This window comes from Lacerta agilis, chromosome 8 (assembly GCF_009819535.1).
Source record: "Lacerta agilis isolate rLacAgi1 chromosome 8, rLacAgi1.pri, whole genome shotgun sequence".
Taxonomy (NCBI): Eukaryota; Metazoa; Chordata; class Lepidosauria; order Squamata; family Lacertidae; genus Lacerta; species Lacerta agilis.
Genome location: NC_046319.1, coordinates 22,045,113 through 22,058,919, shown reverse-complemented (window position 1 = coordinate 22,058,919; position 13,807 = coordinate 22,045,113). Strand labels below are relative to the sequence as shown.

The following is a 13,807-nucleotide window of genomic DNA, read 5'->3' as shown; positions in this document are numbered from 1 at the left end:
AACATCTGATTAACAATACAGCAACAAACTCTGGTAGGCTGAACTAATGCAGCTCTCATAAATCTTGGCTTTTTCCATGGACGAGAGAGAGCAAGTGCTGGGGTCAGTTGCACTTCCATCAAAGCAAAAAACTATTTGGATCTTGACTGGAAGAAATTGGGGGGGGGGGGAGAGAAGAATTGGTCACAATCACCAGAACCTTCTCCTGCACAACCCCTGCTGAAAAGAAGTTTTGCAAATGGATGACAACATTGTTAAATGGAATTTGTGCAAGAGACATTTGGGGGCGGGCAGCTATTTATATCCATCTTTCCCCGTCCACTCATCTTAAAACTCATGTTGGTGTGGGGAAAGGATGTATTCCTGGAGCCAAACAAATATCAAACCAATCCCTTCCACTGGAATAAAGGAATTGGGTTTGTAAGACTTCCCTGGAGAACAGGCCATCTTGAAAACAACTCAGCAAACCTACAAAATGCAATGGAGAATATGGGATGCTGGGAGAGGGGGTGGGTGGGGTTTTCAATATAAAGCTTCAATGCACATTTTCAATGCAAAGCTTATGAAACAAAATGGTCCTGCACAGGGAAGAGCTGGGGTGGGGGGGGGGAGTGCTACACCAGAGTGCTACACCAGAGAAAAGGCGTCAGCTGGATCTAAAGGAGATCCACTCTCCAATGGCATTTAATGCAAAGAACTGCCTCTGGACGCTTACAGCTCCCCTTCTTGCGCCTCCTGCAGGATACACAACACTGACTTGTGAGGGATCCCGCACTCTTGCAAGGACTTGGTGAGGTCCGCGAAGGTCCTCCGAGGCACTTCCACTGTTTCAATGCTGCAGCGTCTGTACACGACTGAGTTCTTTTGCTCCGCCACTGTAAGGACGGTTTTCAAGCTGTCTGTCGGCCTGAAGTGATGCTCAAACCTGTGACCTGAAGGAGACCTGATGGCAAGAAGCAACCTCGGCTCCTTCTCGCTGGGCTCTTCCAAATTCAGCACGGGATGGGCCCCTTCCGTTGTTTTACTTCGGGGCTTTGTCTCCAGAAGAGGAGGTGGATTCTGAGCGTATTCACCACCACCCCCTTTGTGTTTTGCCATGGTAGTGGTGGAGGCTTTCCCCGCTAGGGGAAGAAGCTCTTTGAAGCCTTGCTGTTTCTCTTCTGGTTGGGGAATCCCTTGGAGCTGACCAGCCTGCTCAGACATCATCTCCACGGCACCCTTCTGCAGTTCTTTCCTGCTGATGGATGGCAGCACTCTGTACTTGTTTAAGGAGGAGGAAGTTCTCATGGGCACCTGCTGGAGGAGATCCGGGATTTCAGCAGGGAACACCTGAACAGGTTGGTACAGCTGCTGGGTCGACAAGGTCTTTCGGCTACTTGCAGCATCTTCGCAGGGAGCTAATGGCTGAGGAGACGATGGCACCTGGTAGGAGTAGGCTTCTATGCTGTGGGAGTAATTCAAGTTGGACCTCGTGCGCCCCTTTGCAGATTTTGGCCGGGTGACATGCATGCTGAGGGAATGTGGCTGCCAGATGGGAGGCTTTGCAATGCCAAAGGAGGTCTTCCGTTCAGAGGATGAGATGTTCAGGTGCGAGGCAGCAGCCATTGCTTTTCAGGAGACCTGGGGAAACAAAAGTCAGAAAGGGCCAGGTACCACCCGGCTTGCAGCAGCCTGCTTTCACTTCCTGCAACAGACCACTTTTCGGCCTAGCTGAATTAGGCTTTGGGCTGGACTGACAGGAATTCATATGAGCCTGCCACTTTACACCAGAAGGACAGCACTAATCTATCAACCCCTCCAGTGGTGTGCAGTCAGTGGACTAGGGGGACTAGGCTAGCTTTACATGTTCTCCTGGTACCTCCTTCCCAAAGCCCGGGAGCCCTGAATGTGACATGGAGAAGAGAGGAAGGGTAAAAGGGGAAATTATGTCAGTTACACTTATTCAGGCATTAGTTTCAGGAGGCTGACTTGGAATAGAAGCAAAAGGGTTGTGGCTCTCGCGTCTACCTCGTGGCCTTCCCTGGCTGGGCATTGTGGGAACAGAATGCTAGAATATTTTAGTGAAGACTGCTTGAACATGACAGCCACTGTCATGTGGAAGGTCCAGAGGACAAGACTTTGCCTAGGCAGGCATTATGATGGCACCTAAGTGTAGCACTGCCTTCCTGTGTGCTTGTTTCTGCAGCCCTATTATGCCTGCTCAACTTTGCAAGCAAATAGGTTACGAAAAAAGGAAACCGAAAGGCTTATGTTGTGCATAGATTGACTTCTTAGGTTTATTCTGTAGTTGCCTCAGGGCCAGAACACCTCAGAATTAAAGGACAGCAGCAAAAGCAACCCAGGATATTTCAGGAACCAGTTAAAGCTTTGTCATTGAAGGTCATGGTTGGGAAAAGTTCAGAAGCAAACCAGAACACTCACATGCAGAAGATGCTCCATCGGCTCAAAAGGACTGACAGCTCAAAAGCTCCAGAGGATCAAACAGGCCAGTCAGTCTGAGAGGATCTCCGCCTGCACCTCCTGGGAGTTGCAGATTTTCAACCCTGAAACCAAGCAAGAGAAAAGAAGGGCGGAGATGACATTTCTCTCTGTGAGAAATCTGTTAATTGTCCTCTAGAGGCCAAGGCAAGTATTGGAACTGCCCATTTCCAGCACGGCCTCGTGCTTCTAGAAGCTCATGACAGGCAGAAATCCAATAGGTATAGCTTTTATTGAATTAAACCTCTTAAAAGTAGAGGATTTCTGCAATGAAAAACAGCCACAGATTCTTAATGAACACTGAAGCCACCCCAAGGCAGATGCTGGGCTGGGGGGGGGGGGAGTGCCCTCTGCGCCTAGCCCTCATTCCATCAGCTGTTGCTGCCGGTGGCTGAAAGCCCAAAGAGTACTTAGACTCACCTACAAAGTCAGAGTGGCTGCATGCAGTCCAGCTCAGCATTAAACCCATTGAGATCATGGGCCATAAACATGCCTAATGCCAGGCTGGATTTTGACATTCTGGCTTAAGCAAGAAAAGAAAAAAGAGTGCCACCTCCCTCTTGATTGACATTATTCCTCATGACTGCATTAGAGCGAGAGACCCCAGCAGCTTAGCAGCCTCCTGGACTTCTTTTATGCAACTCCACTGCACATCACAAAGTCTGTGAATTGAAAGTGGAGACACTATATGTACTTTTTTCTTGTTTGTTCTGTAACACAAGAAAATCTTCAATGAAAACTATTTCTAAAAAAAGAGTTGTACCTTGAATTTGCTGCTAATCCTCTTCTCTCACCACCTCTTCCCCCTTTCCCATGGGTGTAGACAAGGGGGGCGGAGAGGCAGGGAGGGGCAACTCAAAATCAATAAAAATACATAGCAAACTGAGGTTCTGCCCCCCCCCAACAAAAGGCCTGCCCCCCCACAAAAATCCTGGCTATGCCCATGCTCTTTCCTATTATGTGATTTCTTCTGTTTTATGTTTCCTGAGCATTATTTGACATTTTAAACCACCCTGAATACTTGGGTAGGAAGGTGACATGTAGATATAGTTTAAAAACTGATGCATCAAATTTGCATATCTAAAACAAAGGTTGTGAAGAAAAAGAGACACTTCTATGTATTTAAATCAAGGAACCAGGTGTTGCTTAAATGATACATGCATGTGTCACTCCCAACAGGTACCATCTTCCTCCTGTGTGAAATGAAAGGGGGCGTCTGCTACCTGTATTGCTTATGTTAAAAATATTTCAAGAGGAATGCTTCTTAAGACAATTTTTAAAAGGTTTTACCTGACTAAAGGTTGCTGCTCTACAACCAAAGAATAAGTGTAGTGGAGGCACATTTTTTAAAACACAAAAGTTAACAGTTGTCGAACTAAAGGGATGGACATCCCCAGCAGGGGAGACACATTTCTTCCCTTTATACATTAACAGCAGCACAATTTGTGCCCATCTGTTTATTTACATCTATTTAGACAACTTTCCAAACAACACTCACAGCAATGCAAAACTAAATTAAAAATATACCATCACCACATAAATATACAAGAGATCACTTTAAGCACCACATTCAGTGCAAGCTTACAAGGGAAAGCAGCAATACAAATACTCCCACCTTAAAAGTCAAGGCACTTTGAGATGCCAATTGAAAAGTAAGCTAAGAGAAGAGTTGTTTTTCTTTTTTAATCCTTCTGGCAAAAAACACTGGGAGCAATGAGGGCATCTCTAAATCAGGAATAGGAAAACCTTTGTCAGCCTGAGAAACACATTCCCTTCTAGGCAAACCTCTGGGGGCAGGATGCCAGCACTGGGCAGAGCCAGAGGCAAAAGTGGGCAAATTGATGCATGTGAATTTCACCTTTGTCCAGGTTGTTAATTTCAACACAGACTCACACACCCCTCACACAATCATCCATCCAAGCCATCAAAAAGCATTGCCAGACTTCAAGGACACATTCCAGCCAGGCAAAAACACTCATGGAGGGGGCAAAGTAGTGGCAGTGAGAGGTGTGGCAGGGGAGGGGTGTGGTTTGGGGAGAGTCCCAAGGGCCAAATAAAAAGGACTGGGTGGGCACCTCTGGCCCTTGGGCCTCAGGTTCCTCACCTAAAGAGACTGTACCACAGAATGATTATGTGTGCGCTCCTCCCCAATACATACTGTACCAGAATTCTGGTATGTACCTCCTTAAAAGATGGCAGTCAGAGTAGAGGATTTCCATTATGGATCTGAGTCTGGAGGGAAACTTGGGAATGACAGTGTTTTGTGATGCATGCTGGAGATAGGGATTGCAGGGTTTTGAAAGGTAGGAATCAGCTCTCTGGAGTCAGGAGGAGACTGATCATATAGGCTTCCTAGTCAATAGCAGAAACCTTCAAGGAAAAGTGCTCCCCAAATTTTGGGTACCCACCCTGACAACAACAAATCTGAGATGAGGGCCATTCAAATTTACAGCCCTTCACTGTCTCTAAATATCAGTTGCCTTTGATGATCAAGGAAGACAACATCTCCAGGGCTGTGGCCCTGGTGTCCTCTTAACAGAGCTTCAGCTAAGACCTTACTTAAATAATGGCTCGGCCTTTTAATGAACACTAATTTTCATGTAATGCTACTTCAGGACATTTTTAGTGCTAATTTCACAGTTTTGATTTATGAATTTCTTTTTACTTTGTGTGACATTTAAAAGTTTTAAAATTGATTTTTCACAAACTGCCTTGAACTTCCAAAGTAGTAGGCAGGATATACATGTTGAACACACACACACATTTTAATGGACTTGAATAACTTAGGTCAACACTTTCAATGGGTCTACTCTGATTAAAACTTAGGTGGCTACAAGCCTTTGACATTAAACCTATTTTGAAGCTGCCTTCCCATCCAGAGCATCTCAAGTTCACCCCAAAAACTGTTAGTCCAAAGAGTAATTACCAATCCTTCTGCTTTCACAAAACTGGACAAAGAAAACAAAGCTCTTTTTCACCTTATGCCTTCTTGTTTTCTCACATCCACAAAAATGGGGAAAGAGTCTGTAGCAAATGATGAACTCCATTCTTGTGGCCAAATCTGGGGCACTGCTGCTGCCTTGTTCCAACTGACAATGGCACAGCACCCACCCATATCTGCCAGCTATATATAATAGGGGAAAGGTCCCACTGATTTGGGTTACAATAAAAGGTGTAGGAACCACCAGCTGGCCACAGAGGCCAGGCTCACCAAGACAATCATCTACTGCTATATTGGAGTGGGGATGTACAGTAGAGTAAAAAGAGTAGGTGTGTTTGTGTATTAAGCTTAATATGCCAAGCAACAGATATAAACTCCAAGGCAGCACAATCAATACAAAGCGTTCTATGTGCCATGTCATGGAGAAAACACGTACAAACAGGAGTCCAAGCTACATCTAATCTCAGTCCAAAAGAAAAGACCATACAGATGAGGATTAAAAGTGAGTTCTCCCATTCAGTTTTACACTCCTAGAATCCATCTGAATAGCATCTCGGTTCAACCTTTAGAAACAAATATTTGCTGTTTCAAAACAAATGTGAGGCAGACTTTCAAACCTATTCATTCGACATTTTATACTTGATTGTAAAAGAAACCCCAAACCTCTAAATGGTTATGTTAAAATGCTTCGTAAAAGCTGTTAAAGCAATTATGTAAAGGACTCAAAAGATTAATTGAAATCAACAGTAGCAAAAGGAGAAAGAATACACATAACTTCTGCATGTCTGGATAGGCTTTCCTAAACAGAAATGTTTTAAGCACAGTACAGGGAAGGCACCTGCCTGATGTTGATAGGCAGGCAGCTTCAAAGGTGCTGTCAACTAAAAGACTGATTTCTTACAAGTGCAGAACAGGTATTATGGGGCACCAGTAAGAGCCAGTTCCACAGACTGAAGCAGCCGAGTGAGCATATAGGGGGAAAGGCAATCCCTCAAGTAAACTGATCCCAAGTTGTTATGGGATTTATATACTAACTGTAACACAATGAATTCCGACCAGTAGCAAATGTGCAGCCAGTGCAGATCTCCGAGCAGAGGTGTTATATGCTCACAGGGTCTCATTCCTGTTAGCAACCGTGCGGCAACTTTCTGCACTAGCTGCAGTTTCCAGATAAAGTGCAAGTGAAGCCCTACAGAATACATTACAGTAATCCAATCTTGAAGTCACCAGTGCCTGAACTAATGTAGTCATGCTCTTCTAATTCAGGAATGGCCATAGTTGTCACTCATGCTAAAAGGAACTTCTGGCCACTGAATGTTGATAATTCTCAAACTTTGGTGTAATATTAAATGTAAGGTGGTGGAGCTTGGAGAAAGGGCTTTTAAAAAAGAAAAGGTGGAACATATCCAGCAGTAACTTGCACCTATTTGCATTTATTTGCTTTCCCCCAAGGGGCTCATGGTGGCACAAATCCCAACCCCACCCTGCTTTATTTCACAGCAACTGTGTGAGGTAATTTAGGCAGGGTGTGTGACTGACCCAAGGTAGTGATTTAAACATAGAGCTTCCTGATCCTAGCCCTGTACTGTAACCTCTATACCACACTGGCTTTTAAAATGTCAGGTAGCTGTGCTGATCGAGAGAAGGGGAAATTAGTACAGGCTCTGGGGCTTTTCCATCAGCCCTTGAGCATTTCTCCCCCACACCCTGCTAACCCTTTCGGAACATGAATAGTCTAGCCTGATGAAGGGTTCTGTAGAACTCAAAGGTATACTCATGGCTTTGTGACCTTTTAGTTGGTTCCAATAAAGGCCTCGTTTTGGCTTGCACCTGTCTCGCCTTCAGTTGCCTTTTCCACAATGTGCAGTGAGATTTACTGGACCAACAAGTGCTATCCAAAGGGCAGACTACTCTTGTGGCAGGACAAAATCCCAAACCCTGTTAGGAGCAAGAGTGTACAACTTGGACAGCCTGACAGATTTTTCTGTGCCCCTCATTCTATACTCGCAACACTTCCATGAAGCCACCTCTCTCCCCCCTGCCTGTTCAGATCCAGAAAACTCAAACTACAAGGCTAACTATTCACTGCTGGCTTTTCTACTTTTCCTCCTGCAAATTTCAGACTGCAAGCTCCTTCTGGCAGAGACCTGTAGTCAGTTGCTTATGCAAAGTATACTGATCCATTTCCTTTACCCCTTAATTGAAAATTTATCAGTGTCCAAAACTAAGGCTGCAACTAATCCAGGGGTGGGGAACTTGATGTTACTGGACTCCAGCTTCCATCAGGCCCAGCCAACATAGCCAATGGTGATGTATGAAAGGAACTGAAGTCCAGCAGCATCCGGAAAGTCACAGATTCCCTGTTAAGATCCTCATCTGATGCCTTGCTCTATTTACCTTCCCTTTTTGCCTGCCATGGAGGAGACGGTGGCTACCAGTGGTGTGGCCTTTTTAGCACTGGCACCTCATCTATGGAATTCCCTATTCAACCAGCATCAAATCTAAAAACGTTTTTGGCTCTTCTAGGTAAAAATGTGTATTGGTGCTCTCAACAATCTGTGACAGGTTTGGGGTTTTTATACGTTTCCTGCTAGTGTGTGTGTGTGTGTGTGTGTGTGTGTGTGTATTAATTGAAATGCTTCTATATGCCACCTTCAAAGTGCTGCTGGTCAGCAAGAACCGTCTGGGGATTAAGTGAATTGCCTGTTTTGGTCACTAACCTTGAAAAAAACAGGTTCACCTCTTGAAAGTTCTCCTACACCCAACACTGCTCTTCAGCACGCAAACGGCAGCTGTGGCCAGGAATGCATTTTGCAGTGTCGGCTGGTATGCCAGCTGTGCTCTTCCTGGAGAAGGCTGATCCACTTGCCATTGATACAGCTAAACTGGATTAGTGCAACACCCTCTATGTGACTTCACTGTTGCACCATTTTACTATCTCCCAGTTTGTTTACATCTCCAATTAAAAATGCTGATTATAACTGCAAAGCACTACCCAGTTTATGACCAGCATACTTGAAGGATCACTTCTTCCCACTCAGATCTTTGGCAGAGGCCCTCATCCATGCCCCAGCACCATCCAACTTGCAGTTGATGAGTAGGGGTGGCAGGGGCTTCTCTACTGGGGTGCCTGGTCTTCAGAGTTCTCAGCCCCAGCTGGCCCCATCACTGATGACACTTTCACACCCTGTGAAAAACAAATCTGTGCCATTGGGCCCCTTTGGCCTAAATACTTAATCCCACTCCTTTTCATTCCCTGTCCTTCCTGATGCTGACACTTTTTCATTATGCTAATAATACCATTTTATTGTGTGCTGTTTTTTGCATGGGTTTAAGTGGATAGTTGTTGGCCATGTTGGAGGCCCTGTTAATGGAAAATAAAGTGCAGAATAAAAATATTTTGATAAAAATACACTCACATTATATTTTAAATACACATACATAAAACCAGATACACAAACATTAAAATATAAAACATCCAATAATTAAAATATACAGTAGAACAATCCCAAACAACACAGCCATTAGAACAGGATGCTCACATTCATATTGCACACCATAGTAAATAAACACAAATGCAAACAACCTTCCAGAAAAACTGCCACATTCTATGCAATGTAAGTAACAACTAAACAGAGCATTCTCTTTAGGCTTAATTTCAATGAAGCAATATATAAATGTTGCAAAATAAATCAAATTCAGCATCAAAACAAACATGGCACATAAAAACTACAAAAACACACACATACGCCCAAGGAAAATCCTACACTATATCAGAAAATAAAATGTGACCAATGAAAACTGAGCAAAAAAGAAAAGTGAAAATGTAAACATATAAGGTATTTTAAAATCCACAGATTAGAACAGGCCAAATTACAAGTACAGTGTAAGACCAAATCCATGCCATACTTTTAAAAAGCACACCCAACTCATGTTTAAAGCACGTGGATTCCCTGAAAGAATCCTGGGAACTGTAGTTTGCTAGGGGGTGCTGGGAACTGTAGTTCTGTGCTTTTAAATGTAGGGTGTGCAACTGCCCCAATACCGTGTGTGCGTGAGTTTCTATGAACGTTTGTCACTCAGCCTGTGCCAAGCCGGTGTCCTCCCAGAAGAAATTCTGGACCACAACGCTCACCAGAGCTGATGGGAGTTGTAGTCCAAAACTTCCAAGAGGGCACCGAGTCGACCATTTAACCAAGTATCTCATACACGCGCATGCTCGGTCTCTCCCACCACCCAGCGGTAGGGAGGAGGCCTGTTGTGAGGCTCCTCGCGGAGGAGGCCGAGGCCCCCCGTTCCCGAGGCGAGAAAGGGTGGGTGGCGGTCGCGTCAGGTAAGGTAAGGGGAGCCCCGCGCTAGGCCTTCGCCCGCCCTCTCACCTCGCAGCGGCTCCATCCAGCAGCCCTTCTCGCTGCCTCGCCGCAGGTCCGGTCCTCCTCGGTGGTAAACAGCGCCGCGTTTCCACGGCAACGCCCGCCAGTAGCCTACTTCCGGCCTTGACCGGAACAAAGCGCAGCCACTCCATCCACGACTGAAGAACGTCCTAGAGAGGTCGAAGCGGGGGTAGGTAGGTGGGCGAGAGAGCGCGGTAGCGTGGCAGTTCTAGGACATGGTTTTCTATGGGCGCGGAGTGGCGTCGCTCTAGCCTTCGTCACCTCCCTAGTAAACAGAGCAGGAACTCTGGAATACCTACTGTAAACCTAGAGACAGGGAAAGAGAAAAGGGGCGATAGAAATACTGCGAACTGGCTGGATGTGGGCTGTGAGCAGGGGCTGAGGGTCAATTTAAAGGGAATTTTCTTTGGAGATCTTGGCACCTGCAATATTAGCAGTGGCCTGTAATATGGATGCTCACTCACTTGCAAAAGTAGTAAATGAAGAACCGTGGACTACATTGCAGGGGTGTTGTGCTCCAGTTTTCTCTTTTAAAATAATTATTCATACTTTTCAAGTTTATACATTTCACTAATTATACAATCATTTTGACATTTCAAAGCCTTTCCCCCTCTTTCTTTAAATTTATTTTTAATATATTCTCCATATCCAAATTAACTTAATTTGCTTATTTATTAATCTTCTTTAAATATATACTCTTATGAAGCTGCAGGTTATTACAATAATCCTGCCAATGTTCTTATCTGTTTACAATTTATCTGTAAATATTCATTAAACCATTTCCATTCTTTTATTTAAAAATTGTTATCTTGATTTCTTATTCTTCTGGTAAGTTTTGCCGTTTCTGCATATTCCATAAGTTTTTGTATCCATTCTTCATTTGCTGAGACTTTTGCTTCTTTCCATTTTGGGGCAAGTAAGATTTTTGCCACTGTAGTAGCATACATAAATAAGTTTCTATATAGTTTAGGTAGTTTTACCCTTTCCCCCTATAATTCCCCAAAGAAAACCTCAACCCACCTGCCTTAGCCTGGAGCTTGGTGGGCATAATTGCACTGAGCAACACCGCAGGGCTGTTTCAATCCATTCAGTCCCCCTTATTAAAGAAGACCCAGCACGTAAAAATCACCCATTAAACACCTGCAGCCGCTGGCAGTGTGGACATTTGTTTGCAGGTGTGTATAAACAGCTTGTCACGTTTGTGATTATGTTTTATGGGCTGTTTTTATTTTGCCATACCCTGAGCTCAGCATCTGAGCACAACCTCTTACTCTGCATCTGGTGTGCTCCTGAAACCGTGTTAGCAAGATCTGTTGGGATGTTAATGCTGTGAGCCCCTCCAGCCTATGCTCAGGTTGTATATACTCTGTGTAAATAAATCCATATATATTAAGGACACCACAGTCTCCGCTGACCTTCATTCCAAGGAAACCAAAGTTGGGTAACAAAATAAAATTCCTTCCAGTAGCACCTTAGAGACCAACTAATTTTGTTATTGGTATGAGCTTTCATGTGCATGCATTTTTGATGTACTTTCTCCCAAGGTAGATTTGATCCAAATTGATAAAGTGAATGACCTAGCCGTGTTTTAAACCGATAATGTTTCTGATGACCTGTTGGCCTGTTTCTGATCACCCAAACTTAGCACATGTTCCTAATTCCAGCAACTGCTGCATGCTGAAAGCATAATACATTCATGAGCCTTGTGAATCATTATGGAGATGGCAAGACCTCTGTATTTATAAATAACAATCTATCAGCGCATTACACATCCCTAAGCCAGCTTTTTAGGTGCAGCAAGATACCGAATCATTCAGTGTGATTAAAACATACAAATCCAGATGAATGCTGAATAAACAGGTTTTATGGAATTGGTTTTGCTGAAGTAACCCAGGAAATTCTAGAAGCTCTTATTTCCTTGGCTTTTTTGAGTTGTTGCCATGAGATTTATTTATTTAATCACTGAATGGTTTATCTTTGAAATAGCAATTATTATTATTCTTTCTTTTCTGCAAATAAAATACAGTGGTACCTCTGGTTACGTACTTAATTCGTTCCAGAGGTCCGTTCTTAACCTGAAAATGTTCTTAACCTGAAGCACCACTTTAGCTAATGGGGTCTCCCGCTGCTACCGCGCCGCCAGAGCACGATTTCTGTTATTATCCTGAAGCAAAGTTTTTAACCTGAAGCGTTATTTCTGGGTTAGTGGAGTATGTAACCTGAAGCGTATGTAACCCGAGGTACCACTGTAACTGATTTACTGAATTGTTTTTGTTTTATGCAGATGAATCTTGCTGGAAGGTTGCTAAATCAACTTGTATTAGCTTAATTGTTTTGACTTGTTTTATTGCTTTGGCGTGAGTTTGCTTATGATAAATCTGACACCGAATCGCTCGTTACCTGGCTGCCCGGTTGACAAGTTTCTATTGCCAACGGCTGTGTGCGCCTTTTGTTTTTCTTGGTTGCTAAACTGCCATGGGAGCATTAGGCTGCAGACTTATAAATCTGCTTTGATGGACAATAATAATGCCAAATGACTTAACAGGGATGCTCACAAGATTACAGTACCAAAAAAGTGATGCGATGCCCTATGAAATCTAAATAAGAAAAGTGTTAGCGTGCACTCTCTTCTACTTCTGTTCCTGAGAAAGTTTTAAAAATGGCAAAGGCTGTTTGACTAGAACCTGAGGCTTGCTGGGGCGGGTGCCAAGTGCAGACCTCTTTGGCTTTTTGGTATCACCCCAGGCTACCCTCCTCTTTCCAAAAGCCGCACCTTGGGTGTTCTAGCCTGCCTAGAATGTGCCCTTGAAATCAGACGATGACTTTTGTTTGTTTGCCTGGATGGAGAATGGAAAGAGGTGTGTGAGCTTGTGTAGAAATTAGCTTACTGCTGCAAAGGTAAAAAATTACATATATTGCCCGCCCACTTTTGCCACTGGCCCCGCCCACCACTGACATCTGGACTTCAGAAGGAAATGGACCTCTCGGGATGAAAACAGGGTTAGAGGCAACCATGGACGAAAGGCTTCTCTCAGCTCAAACCACTTTTGACTCTCTTAAAAAACTACCATTCTGCATCCAGCCCTGGTTTTCTTCTTTTCTAGTCTTACCACTAGAGGGGGTGAGGTGTCCGCTGATGCAAGGCCGCTTTTAGACTTTGCAGTTGCAATTCAATCATAGGCAAAATTGGGTCTCACAATTAAAGCGGATTTGGTGCTCTGGCACAACAAGTGTGCTCCTCTGCCCCATAAAAGCAAAAAAAAAAAAAAAGCAAAAAACCCCTGACAGCCACAGAATTTTTTCTGGCGGGAAAACACGAAATGCATTTTAAAGTGTGGAATAATGGAAACATCATTGGATGGGGCGATCTCTCTGGACACAACTCAGAATGAATGGTCGATAATCAGGAGAGAGATTCCAAGAGATTTAAAGAAATTATTTATGTATGCCACCACAGCAGCGAGAGTTTTGATTGCTCAGAATGGGAAAAGTGAGACGATACCATCAAAAAAAGATTGGCTGATTAAACTGACGGAATATGCTGAGATTGGTAAACTGAGAAGGCAGATAAGCGACCAAGCGAAACAAAAATTTAGTAAAGATTGGAATATATTCAAACAATACCTGAAAGACCACTGTGGAGAATTAAATTTTTTTGACTGATTTAGATCAACTCTTGTAACAAGAAATATCAAATAGTAGCGAAAAAGTTGGTAACCAACAATTTAGATTTATTATGATATGCATTCAACCAAGAACTCCCAAAGCCCCAAGTAAGAACGGGAGGGAAGTCTGAGGTAATTAGAACATCAGTGAGTTGCATGATTAAGAATATATCTTTGTTTTATCTTTATTATGGTTCAGAAACACATGTACATCAGCAAGAAACTGAAACTTTACATTGTGATTTCATGTTAAGAAGACATTTTTTTGTAAAAAACCAAAGATTTTTTTAAAAAAGTTGATAGTGACGTTGTATAACCTCCACATATAT

At 43.7% G+C, this 13,807-nt stretch overlaps 1 protein-coding gene across 1 annotated transcript; it reads right to left on the bottom strand.

Annotated features, from left to right (window-relative positions):
• Positions 1–651: 651 nt before the first annotated feature.
• Positions 652–9,983, bottom strand: UBXN10 (UBX domain protein 10). The gene is made up of 3 exons (XM_033156510.1): positions 9,799–9,983; positions 2,422–2,543; positions 652–1,620 (listed from the first exon to the last, which is right to left on the bottom strand). Exon 3 carries the CDS (start codon positions 1,603–1,605, stop codon positions 712–714), a length of 894 nt encoding a protein of 297 aa, XP_033012401.1. The 5' UTR covers positions 1,606–1,620; positions 2,422–2,543; positions 9,799–9,983; the 3' UTR covers positions 652–711.
• Positions 9,984–13,807: the final 3,824 nt, after the last annotated feature.